Below are 13,210 nucleotides of genomic sequence, written 5' to 3' on the forward strand. Positions count from 1 at the left end.
AGACGAGAGCTCCCCAGTAAGACAAGCCTACCAGACGAGCTAAATAACTTCTATGCTCGCTTCGAGGCAAGTAACACTGAAACATGCATGAGAGCATCAGCTGTTTCAGACAACTGTGTGATCACGCACTCTGCTGCCGATATGAGTAAAACCTTTAAACAGGTCAACATTCACAAGGCCGCAGGGCCAGACGGATTACCAGGACGTGTACTCCAAACATGCGCTGATCAACTGGCAGGTGTCTTCACTGACACTCCAACACCATCATTACATTTTCCGATGACACAACAGTGATAGGCCTGATCACCGACAACGATGATACAGCCTATAGGGAGGAGGTCAGAGACCTGACCCTGTGGTGCAAGGACAACAACCTCTCCCTCAGGGGTCCTCAGATCCTGAAAAGGTTTTACAGCTACTCCATCGATAGTATCCTGACTGGTTGCATCACTGCCTGGTATGGCAACTGCTCGGCCTCCGACCGCAAGGCACTACAGAGGCTAGTGCGTACAGCCCAGTACATCACCGGGGCCAAGCTTCCTGCCATCCAGGACCTCCATACCAGGCAGTGTCAGAGGAAGGCCCTGAAAATGGTCAAAGACTCTAGCCACCCTAGTCATAGACTGTTCTCTCTGCTACCGCATGGCAAGCGGTACCGGAGTGCCAAGTCTAGGTCCAAGAGGCTTCTAAACAGCTTCTACCCCCAAGCCATAAGAACATCTAATCAAAGGCTACCCAGACTATTTGCACTTCCCCCCTCTTCTACGCTGCTGCTACTCTCTATTATCTATGCATAGTCACTTTAATAACTCTACCTACATGTGCCCCCGCACATTGACTCTGTACCAGTACCCCCCCCTGTATATAGTTTTGCTATTGTTACATTACTACTGCTCTTTCATTACTTGTTATTCTTATCTCTTACTTGCTTGGGGGTATTTCCTTATCTGCATTGTTGGTTAAGGGCTTGTAAGTTAGCATTTCACTGTAAGGTTGTATTCATCACGTGACAAATAACATTTGATTTGATTTGGCTTGTTAAACACATTTTAACTCCTAAACTTACTTGACGTAACAGAGGGGTTGAATACTTATGGAATCAAGACATGCCAGTTTTTTATTAAATTGTAAATCATTTCTAAAATGTGGTATTGTGGTGTAGGCCAGTGATATTTTTTTCCTTAAATGTAATTCATTTTAAATTCAGGTTGTAACAACAAAATGTTAAAGTCAAGGGGTGTGAATACTTTCTGAAGGCACTGTATACAGTGCATTCGGAAAGTATTCACACCCCCTGACTTATTCAATCTACACACAATACCCCATCGTGACAAAGCGAACACAGGTTTTTATATATACATGTTTTAAATATCACATTTATATAAGTATTCAGTCCCTTTACTCAGTACTTTTTTCACACACCTTTGGCAGCATTTGCAGCCTCAAGTCTTCTTGGGTTGTAGCTTGTAGTGTCATACAAGCTTGGCACACCTGTATTTGGGGAGTTTCTCCCATTCTTCTCTTCAGATTCTTTCAAGCTCTGTCAGTTTGGATGGGGAGTGTCGCTGCACAGCTATTTTCAGGTCGCTCAAGAGATGTTTGATCGGGTTCAAGTCCGGGCTCGGGCTGGGCAACTCAAGGACATTCAGAGACTTGTCCCAAAGCCACTCCTGCATTGTCTTGGCTGTGTGCTGAGGTACTGTGTCCTGTTGTAAGGTGAACCTTCTCCCCAGTCTGAAGTCCTGAGCGCTCTGGAGAAGGTTTCCTTCAAGGATCTCTCTGTACTTTTCTCCGTTCATCTTTCCCTTGATCCTGACTAGTCTCCCCGTCCCTAACGCTGAAAGACATCCCCACAGCATGATGCTGCCTTCACCATGTTCACCATAGGGATGGTGCCAGTTTTTCTCCAGATGTAATGCTTGGCATTCAGTCCAAAGAGTTCAATCTTGGTTTCATAAGACCAGAGCATCTTGTTTCTCATGGTCTGAGATTCCTTTAGGTGCCTTTTGGCAAATTCCAAGGAGGCTGTCATGTGCCGTTTACTGAGGAGTGTTATCCGTCTGATTGGTGGAGTTCTCCCATCTCCACAGAGGAGCTATTGAGCTCTGTCACAGGGACCATCGGGTTCTTTGTCACCTCCCTGACCAAGGCCCTTCTCCCCTATTGCTCAGTTTGGCCGGGTGGCCAGCTCTAGGAAGTCTTGGTGGTACCAAACTTCTTCCATTTAAGAATGATGGGAGGCCATTGTGTTCTTGAGGACCTTCAATGCTGCAGAATCTGCAGAATGCTGCAGAACCCCAGATCTGTGCCTTGACACAATCCTGTCTCGGAAATCTACGGACAATTCCTTCGACCTCATGGCTTGTTTTTTGCTCTGTCAACTGTGGGACCTTATATATTTATTTATTTTTTATTTCACCTTTATTTAACCAGGTAGTCTAGTTTAGAACAAGTTCTCATTTGCAACTGCGACCTGGCCAAGATAAAGCATAGCAGTGTGAACAGACAACAACACAGAGTTACACATGGAGTAAACAATAAAGACAGGTATATGCCTTTCCAAATCAAGTCCAATCACTTGAATTTACCACAGCTGGACTCCAATCAAATTGCAGAAACATCTCAAGGATTATCAATGGGAAACATGATGCACCTGAGCTCAATTTCGAGTCCTATAGCAAAGGGTCTGAATACTTATGTAAATGCTGAATACTTATGTTTTTTTTTTATTTTTAACATTTGCAACAATTTCTAAACCTGTTTTCACTTTTTCATTGTGGGGTATTTTGTGTAGATTGATGAGCGGATAAAAGGAAGGGGTCAGAATACTTTCCGAATGCAATGCCCGATAATTACTCCTCAGTTTGTAGGGATGCATGATTGGCAATGTGCCATTTTGTACCAGACAAGTACTGTTATCGACTTTGTTATATACAGTGTACTTGACATAAGTACCAGACCAAAACACCAGAGTAAGCCTAAATACACATTTCCATGCCACAAGAATGAAAATGTAATGAACCATGTGCTAAAACAGTGGGGGTAACCCACCCAGATCTTCATGCATCACCTACTGTGTATGAACAGTCCATAGTGAAACACACAACCTATCCTTATTTAGTAACCATGCCTGTATCTCTTTGTCCCGGCCTCTGCAGAAAGCCTATAAAGCGTCTGGGGATGAGATGAGGTCGGCAGGCTACGACTTGAGGCTGGATGCTATTCCCTTCCAGACGGCCAAGGCTTCCACGAATATCGCCAGTGATGTGAGTTAAGTTTACATGAGAAAAAAGCAACGAAAAATACTAACACGCTGTTTTAATTGTCTTTCTTGCACTTACACTTGTATTTTACATACTAGCACTGATTTTGCTAATAGCTGCTTTATTGTGGAAGGTTTTTGTCTTACCTTGGACGTTACACCAATTTGTTGATTTTGAGAAGTCTGACTTGGTTAAAAAAAGTTTGATTCCACCTTATTGTAACATTCTGTCGTAAAGATCACATTCAACTTCTCTCACCCATCTCTCAAGTCAGCCGTATATCCCCTTGTGACAGCAGGAATGGAAGCTTGTTGTGTGCAACAGGCAGTGGCAATTTACCCTTTGCTAAGCCCCGCCCCTCTTGGTTACTGTTGCCTTGAACAACATTTTCCCAGGAAGCCCAATTTCACCTTCTAACCACTGGCGAAAGGCCCTCACAATGATCTCAAATGTGTTTTCAACACACATTGAAAATAAACACAGACTACCCCTTGCTAATCAGGAAACTCTAGCGTATGTTGTGGTGGACTGTCATTACAATTGCTTCACGGCAATTTGGTAAAATTATGTTTGTGGTGTGACTAGGCACTGAACTCTCAAATCGTATCCTGATGTTGACAACAGACCAGTTGCATTAATAACATGGCTAACGTAGCTAGCTAGAAAACAAGTTTTATTAAGTGGCGAGCTAGCATTAGCAACATTTGGTGGTCAATGAGACTGAGAGCTAGCTAAACAGCTGAGGTACAGTGGTTGCTCAACTAAAAGTTTTGAGATTATACTGCTAAATACTAATTCATTAAATAGGTCATTTGTGTTTTAGTACGGTATCTTGGCGCACTGCTTCATTGCTCCAGACCAGCCCAAGGTGGAGTTAGAGCACTGATTATGCTTTTGGGTCCCAAGATGCTAATGTGTCTAACTGACAATGAATGGGCAACGTGAAACAAATAGAAATGGATAATTCTGCACAACTTCAACATTTTTATTTCAATGAATCGAATGATGATGAAGGTAATTGAATATAGAACAATAGGTAAGTATTGTTCTTCTGTCCTGCACGCTCGGAACAATACACGTATTATTTTGTTACTAACTCGTCAGTATTACTTACTAAAGCTGTTGTTACACAGGTTTTTATTCTATGAGAAACTAAAATGTTCAATTGTATTCCATGATATTCTTAAGATATATGTGTTGACTGAATATTAGCAAGTGATCTCTGCTGCGCTGCTCTGAAGCAAGTATGGGGACTGGTCTTGATAAATCAATGAGATTGTTTTTCTCACTGAATCTGTTTGGGTATTGGTTAGACTGCAATTAGGGTGTGAAAATGTTATGCTCTTAGTACTGTAGCCTAGTCCCGACAATAAGCTTCCCACAATAAGTTGGGTGAATTTTGGCCCATTCCTCCCGACAGAGCTGGTGTAACTGAGTCAGGTTTGTAGTCCTCCTTGCTTGCACATGCTTTTTCAGTTCTGCCCACAAATTGTCTATGGGATTGAGGTCAGGGCTTTGTGATGGCCACTCCAATACTTTGACTTTGTTGTCCTTAAGCCATTTTGCCACAGCTTTGGAAGTATGCTTGGGGTCATTGTCTATTTCGAAGGCCCATTTGCAACCAAGCTTTAGATTCCTGCCTGATGTCTTGAGATGTTGCTTCAATATATCCACATCATTTTCCTTCCTCATAGCGCCATCTATTTTGTGAAGTGCACCAGTGCCTCCTGCAGCAAAGCACCCCCACAACATGATGCTGCCACCCCCGTGCTTCACAGTTGGGATGGTGTTCTTCGGCTTGTAAACCTCCCCCTTTTTCCTCCAAACATAACGATGGTCATTATGGCCAAACAGTTCTATTTTTGTTTCTTCAGACCAGAGGACATTTCTACAAAAAGTATGATTTGTCCCCATGTGCAGTTGCAAACCGTAGTCTGTTTTTTTTATGGCGGTTTTGGAGCAGTGGCCTCTTCCTTGCTGAACGGCCTTTCAGGTTATGTTGATTATAGAACTTGTTTTACTGTGGATATTGATACTTTTCACCGGTTTCCTCCAGCATCTTCACAAGGTCCTTTGCTGTTGTTCTGGATTGATTTTGCACTTTTCGCACCAAAGTACGTTCATCTCTAGGAGACAGATCGCGTCTCCTTCCTGAGCGGTATGACAGCTGCGTGGTCCCATGGTGTTTATACTTGCGTATTATTGTTTGTACAGATGAACGTGGTACCTTCAGGCGTTTGGAAATTGCTCCCAAGGATGATCCAGACTTGTGGAGGTCTTCAAATTTTTATTGATGTCTTTGCTGATTTTCTTTTGATTTTTCCCATGATGTCATGCAAAGAGGCACTGAGTTTGAAGGCAGGCCTTGACATGCATCCACAAGTACACCTCCAATTAACTCAAATGATGTCAATTAGCCTATCAGAAGCTTCTAAAGCCATGACATTTTCCGTCATTTTCCCAAGCTGTTTAAAGGCACAGTCAACTTAGTGTATGTAAACTTCTGACCCACTGGAATGGTGATACAGTGAATTATACGTGAAGAAATCTGTCTATAAACAATTTTTGGAAAAAATGACTTGTGTCATGCACAAAGTAGATGTCCTAACCAACTTGCTAAAACTATAGTTTGTTAACAAGAAAGTTGTGGAGTGGTTGAAAAAAAACGAGTTTTAATGACTACAACCTAAACGTATGTAAACTTGCGACTTGTATTTTACACGTTCTTACCTCATCACCATTATTTTTTATGTGGAGAGTGAACAGTAATGGACCAAGTATAGAACCTTGTAGGACCCCTTTAACCAACTCCAATGGCTCCGACTGGATGTCATCGACTCTAACAGCCCGACTTCTATCCTTTAGATAGTCATGAAACCAACAACAGGCATCCGATCCCAGTCCTATTGACGACAGCTTACCCAAAAGTATCACATGGTCTACAGTGTCAAAAGCTTTAGACAAATCTATGAACAAGGCGGCACAGTACTTTGTATTATCTAGGGCATTTGTAATATCATTTACAACACGTACAGTGGCCATAGTGGTACTGTGTTTAGGTCTGAAGCCAGATTGATTGCTAGAAAGAGTATTTTTAACAGTTAAAAATTATTGTAGTCATTGTAGCACCAATGACTCTAAAATTTAGCCTAACAGGAGAGCTTAGAGATGGGCCGATAATAATCCAATTCACTACCATCACCGCCCTTGAGGAGTGGTAAAACAAAAGCTGTTTTCCAAGATTTAGGAATCTTTCCTATGACTAATGTTTGATTGAAGATATTCTTCACTGCACTAGCAATTATAGGTGCCCCGCATTTGAGTAAATATGGATCCAGATTGTCAGCGCCTAATGATTTCTTTGAATCTATAACAGATAGTGCAGATAAGACCTCATCTTCTGTGACTTTTTGGAAATGAAAAACCGGCTTACTGTTTTCCACATCAGTTGATGGGCTGAAACAATAGACCGGTCAGGATCATGAGAGCCAAGTGTAGAGCCAAGTGGAATTGGGTGATTCTCTAAAATGGTCCTGTCTTTGCACCCTCAGTTCCGCTACAAGGAAGCCTTTGTGAAGGAGAAGGGTCAGCAGGTGGGGCTGCTCAGTGTCGAAGATGACCCAAAGATGGTGCACTCCCTGGCAGCCAGCAAGCTCCAGAGCTGCCTGGGGTACAAGAGGCAGGCTCAAGAGACGCGCTCCCAGTTCAAGATGCATGCCAACCAGCCGGTGTTCCAGCAGGCCAAGAAGAGCCAAGCTCTGGCCAGCAACCAGACCTACCACCAGAGGCTCCATGACTACACCTTTGACCCCCAGCAGCTCAACGTCCAACACGCCAAGCAGGCCTACAAGCTGCAGAGTGACGTGAGTGTGTGTGTGTGTGTGTGTGTCTGTGGGGGGGTACCCATTGTAAATTGTAGAAAAGGTTTAGAGTTTAAGGTATACTCAATTTACTGGGATTCCAGTGCAGAGAATAATTTATTAGTGAAGACATCAAAACTATGAAATAACACATGGAATCATGTAGTAACCAAAAAAGTGTTAAACAAATCAAAATATATTTTAATGTTAGATTCTTCAAAGTAGCCACCCTTTGCCTTGACAGCTTTGCACACTCTTGGTATTCTCTCAACCAGCTTCACCTGGAATGCTTTCCCAACAGTCTTGAAGGAGTTCCCACATATGCTGAGCACTTGTTGGCTGCTTTTCCTTCACTCTGCGGTCCATCTCATCCCAAACCATCTCAATTGGGTTGAGGTCGGGTGATTGTGGAGGCCAGGTCATCTGATGCAGCAGTCCATCACTCTCCTCCTTGGTCAAATAGCCCTTACACAGCCTGGAGGTGTGTTGGGTCATGATAGTTTCACACGCAGAGATCATCCGTTCGCCTACTGTGTCTCACAAGACACAACGGTTGGAACCAAAAATCTCATATTTGGACTCATCAGACCAAAGAACAGATTTCCACTGGTCTAATGTCCTCTGCTCGTGTTTCTTGGCCCAAGCAAGTCTCTTCTTCTTAGTGGTGTCCTTTAGTACTGGTTCATTTGCTGTAATTCGACCATGAAGGCCTGATTCATGCAGTCTCCTCTGGACAGTTGATGTTGAGATGTGTATTTTACTTGAACTCTGTTAAGCATTTATTTGGGCTGCAATCTGAGGTGCGGTTAACTCTAATGAACATATCCTCTACAGCAGAGGTAACTCTGGGTCTTCCTTTCCTGTGGCGGTCCTCATGAGAACCAGTTTCATCATAGCGCTTGATGGTTTTGTGACTGCACTTGAAGAAACTTTCAAAGTTCTTGAAATTTCCGGATTGACTGACCTTCATGTTTAAAGTAATGATGGACTGTCATTTCTCTTTGCTTATTTGAGCTGTTCTTGCCATAATATGGACTTGGTCTTTTACCAAATAGGGATATCTTCTGTATACCACCCCTACCTTGTCACAACAGAACTGATTGGCTCAAACGCATTAAGAAAGAAAGAAATTCCACAAATTAACTTTTAAGAAGGCACACCTATTACTTGAAATGCGTTCTAGGTGACTACCTCATGAAGCTGGTTGAGAGAATGCCAAGAGTGTGCACAGCTGTCATCAAGGCAAAGGGTGGCAACTTAGAAGAATCTAAAATGTAAAATATATTTAGATTTGTTGAACACTTTTGTTTGGTTACTATATGATTTCATATGAGTTATTTCTTTTGACTGTTACATGATATGCACTGTGTGTACAAAACATTAGGATTACCTTCCTAATATCGACTTGTGCCACCCCCCCCCAACGCGATCTGTTGCAGGTGAACTACAAGTCAGATCTGAACTGGATCAGGGGTGTGGGCTGGACCCCCCCTGGCTCCCATAAGGTGGAGATGGCCCGGCGGGCTGCAGAACTGGGCCTGACGGAGAGCGTGAGCACTGAGGAGGCCATTGCCCAGTACCAACACATGATGATGATGGTGAGAGAGCGAAATACAGCATGCTTTTATGTATATTGTTTTAAAAAATGCTATTGCAACCTCTATGCAATAAGAAATTGAGAAAAAGCTCAAGAGAAGTTTCAAGTTCTTCTGCCCATCTTAATCTTTTATTTTTATTGGCCAGTCTGAGATATGGCTTTTTCTTTGCAACTCTGCCTAGAAGGCCAGCATCCCGGAGTTGCCTCTTCACTGTTGACGTTGAGACTGGTGTTTTGCGGGTACTATTTAATGAAGCTGCCAGTTGAGGACTTGTGAGGCATCTGTTTCTCAAACTAGACACTGATGTACTTGTCCTATTGTGCACCGGGGCCTCCCAGTCCTCTTTCTATTCTGGTTAGGGCCAGTTTGCGCTATTCTGTGAAGGGAGTAGTACACAGCGTTGAGATCTTCAGTTTCTTGGCAATTTCTCGCATGGAATAGCCTTCATTTCTCAGAACAAGAATAGACTGACAAGTTTCAGAAGAAAGTTATTTGTTTCTGGCCATTTTGTAAGCCTGTAACTCACAAATGCTGATGTACCAGATACTCAACTAGTTTAAAGAAGGCCAGTTTTATTGCTTCTTTAATCAGGACAACAGTTTTCAGCTGTGCGAACATAATTGCAAAATGGTTTTCTAATGACCAATTAGCCTTTTTAAAATTATAAACTTGGATTAGCTAACACAACGTGCCATTGGAACACAGGAGTGATGGTTGCTGATAATGGGCCTCTGTGCGCCTATGTAGCTATTCCATTAAAAACAGCTGTTTCCAGCTAGAATAGTCATTTATAACATTAACAATGTCTACACTGTATTTCTGATCAATTTGATGTTATTTTAATGGACAACAAAATGTGCTTTTCTTTCAAAAAGAAAGAAAGTAACCCCAAACTTTTGAACAGTGTATACATTCACCTGTGGATACTTTCATGAAATACAGCTCTCGCCCATGAAAGCCAGCACACAGTCATTGTTTTCACCTATATTAAATACAAGTCTCCACTCCAGTATTCCCTTCCCCTTCCCCTGTCTTTGCGGCGAACATGGCACAACCGCACGTCTATTCTCTGATAGGGACGCACCCGAATCGATCACCTAATATGACCCGTCTGCGTTGAACGACCCTCCAAACAACGTTCTGGTGAGACTCTGTATACTGAAATCCCACCTCAGACCATACGATGATACAACCCGACCGTAATGCCGGAGCATGTAGGCCCCCACCCGGAGACCTTTTATAGATCTGTGCTAGACATTCCGGATATGTCACAGTCCTTCCCCCAAATTCAAAACTACTACCAATAGTCTGCATTCTTATGATGACCGGCCTCTATTTCAGGGTAACCCTCTCACCAACAATCACATAAACAAATTGAAACTTCACTCTCCTACAGATACAGAAAGGGTAGATGACCCTTATGAGGCACAGGAGGTATTGGTAAGAAACTAGCTTACCATTTTTTATTTTAGTCTGTTCACCTCCACTACCGATTCTCCTTCCCACCAAGTCTCTCTCAAAGGTGAATCCTGTTCGTGCAACGCCAATTGTTAAAAATGATTCCATATTGCAATAGCATTTTCAATCTACATACAATATCTCATAATGACAATGTGAAAACAGGTTTTATACATTTTTGCAAATGTATTACAAATCAAAAACAGATAACTTATTTACATAAGTGTTCAGACTCTTTGCTAGGAGACTTGAAACTGAGTTCAGGTGCATCCTGTTTCAGTGGAAGGCACAAAATATTGTCAAAGACTCCAGCTACCCAAGTCAGACAGTTCTCTCTACAAATGCACGGGAAGCGGTACCGATGCACCAAGTCTGGAACCAACAAGACCCTGAACAGCTTCTACCCCCAAGCTCTCTGCACATGGACTCCGTAGTGGTGCCCTGTGTATATAGCCACGTTATATATATATATATATATATATATGTAACTCATTGTGTATTGATTCCTTTTTGTTATTATTATTATTCTATTATTTCTCCTTTTTTCCTTCTCTTCATTGTTGGGAAGGTTCACAGATCTACCTGTTGTTTACAAAGCATATGACAAATGCAATTAGATTTTAGGATTTGATCTCCACTTATCAATGAGAATGACAGATCTAACACATTTATATCTGCAAGGAGTCTGGTCATACACAACTAATATGGAAGGTGTAAATATGTCCAATCTCTCTCTTCATTCACCAGCAGCAGATGGAGGAGCAGCAGCAGGTGTCAGAACCTGTTGAGACCAGCAAAGAGTTCCAGCAGTCGGGAGTCAATCTAGACGCAATGGAGATCCTCCACGTCAAGAGGAAGAAGACCATCCAAACGGTGAAGAAGTCCAATTCCTCCTCCATGGATAGCAGCGTCAAGAAGTTAATGATGTCTTCCAACTCAGCCATAGAGTCAATGATGGCTTCCACCTCTGTCTCAGCCATTGAGAACACAGTCAAGATGTCCACAATGAGTGAGGCATCGGCCCTAGAAAATGCTTAGACAATGTTGTGAGAAGGTGTTGCCTTAGGGCACGTATCGCACTTATTTCACAGAGGGGGCCGAGTGTCTGTGCGTTTTCACTCCTCCCTTGTACTTGATTGATGAATTAAGGTCACTAATTGGTAAGGAACTCACCTCATCTGGTTGTCTAGGTCTTAAACCAGCAGACACTTGGCCCTCCATGGAATGAGTTTGACACCCCTGCCCTAGGGGGTAGGTGGAAGTTGCTTCTAACTGATATAGGGTCTGGTCTTTTTTAATTACCTGATGGATGAAGTAAGGGATTGGAGTTGGGTTACCTGATCCTAGATCTATTAAGAGCAATTTCTACCCCAAGATACAATTAGATAATGTTGTGAGGGAACTGTGCATGTAGAATCAGGAAGGGAATTGAAAAGTGCTGTAAGTGGTTTATGTTGAAGGTTACCTCATTACACATTCATAACCCATACACAACATTCATTAGAAAGTATGAGAATGTCATAATTTATTTTTCAACAATGACAAGTTTATATTTTTGTTACTACAGTGCCTTCAGAAAGTATTCAGACCCCTTGACTTCATACCCCTCCACATTTTGTTGCGTTACACCCCGAATTCAAAATGTATTAAATCAATTTTTTTCCTTACCCATCTACACACACTACCCCATAATGACAAAGTGAAAACATGTTTTTAGAAATATCTCATTTGCGTAAGTATTCACACCCCTGAATCAATTCTTGTTAGAAGGATCTTTGGCAGCGATTACAGCCACTAGTCTTTCTGGGTAAGTCTCTAAGAGCTTTGCATACCTGGATCGTACAATATTTGCACATTTATTATTTATAAAATTCTGTCAAGTTGGTTGTTGATCATTGCTAGACAGGCATTTTTAAGTCTTGCCATAGATTTTCAAGCAGATTTAAGTCAAAACTGTAACCAGGCCACTTAGAATCATTCAATGTCGTCTTGGTAAGCAACTCAAGTGTATTTTGGCTTTGTTTTATGTTATTGTCCTGCAGCCACCACCATACTTGAAAATGGGAAGAGTGGTACTCAGTGATGTTGTTGGATTTGACCCAAAGATAACGCTTTGTATTCAGGACATAAAGTTAATTTCTTTGCCACATTTATTTCAGTTTTACTTTTGCCTTATTGCATGTTTTGGAATATTTGTATTCTTTACAGGCTTCTTTGTTTTCAGTCTGTCGTTTAGGTTAATATTGTGGTGGTGTAACTACAATGTTGATCCGTCCTCAGTTTTCTCCTATCACACCCATTAAACTCAGTAACTGTCAGGAACAGTCACCACTGGCCTCAGTGAAATCCCTGAGCGGTATCCTTCCTCTCCAGCAAGTTAGGAAGGACACCTGTATTTTTGTCGTGACTGAGTGTATTGATACACCATCCAAAGTGTAATTAATAAAAGTGTACTTTGTGTGTGTGCTGTAAAGTGTTAGTCCCATGTTTCATGAGCTGAAATAAAAGATTTTAGGAATATGCATACGCAAAAAAAAGGTTATTTCTCTCAAATGTTGTGCACAAATGTGTTTACATCCCTGTTGGTGACCATTTCTCCTTTGCCAAGATAATCCATCCAACTGACAGGTGTGACATATCAAGAAGCTGAATAAACAGCATGATCATACACAGGTGCACCTTATGCTGGGGACAACAAAAGACCACTCTAAAATGTGCAGTTTTGTCACACTTCGCCACAAATGTTTTGAGGGTGCGTGCAATTGGCATGCTTTTTTAAGGTATCTGTGACCATCTCTATTCCAATTCATGTGAAATCCATAGATTAGGGCCTAATTCATTTGTTTGAATTTACTCATTTGAAATTGTTGCATGTTGCGTTTATATTTGTATTTAGTATATGTGACTTGTTAAGCACATTTTTACTCCTGAATGTATTTAGGCTTCCCATAATAAAGGGGTTGAATACTTATTGACACAAGACATTTCAACGTTTAATTTTAAATAAATTTGTAAACATTTCTAAAAACAT

At 41.8% G+C, this 13,210-nt stretch overlaps 1 protein-coding gene across 3 annotated transcripts in view; it reads left to right on the forward strand.

Moving 5' to 3' along the window:
- Positions 1–11,812, forward strand: part of LOC112224062 (nebulin-related anchoring protein) — a 91,201-nt gene extending 79,389 nt beyond the window's left edge. For 2 of the 3 annotated variants that reach the window (XM_024387348.2, XM_042305885.1), the window contains 4 exons: positions 3,159–3,266; positions 6,815–7,126; positions 8,563–8,721; positions 10,927–11,812. In XM_024387348.2, coding sequence (XP_024243116.1) covers positions 3,159–3,266; positions 6,815–7,126; positions 8,563–8,721; positions 10,927–11,217 — 870 coding nt within the window. In that variant the 3' untranslated portion in view covers positions 11,218–11,812. The remainder of the gene's footprint in view (positions 1–3,158; positions 3,267–6,814; positions 7,127–8,562; positions 8,722–10,926) is intronic. The other variant, XM_024387349.2, reaches the window with a different exon arrangement.
- The last annotated feature ends 1,398 nt before the right edge of the window (positions 11,813–13,210 follow it).

This window comes from Oncorhynchus tshawytscha, linkage group LG25 (genome assembly GCF_018296145.1).
Source record: "Oncorhynchus tshawytscha isolate Ot180627B linkage group LG25, Otsh_v2.0, whole genome shotgun sequence".
Classification (NCBI taxonomy): domain Eukaryota; kingdom Metazoa; phylum Chordata; class Actinopteri; order Salmoniformes; family Salmonidae; genus Oncorhynchus; species Oncorhynchus tshawytscha.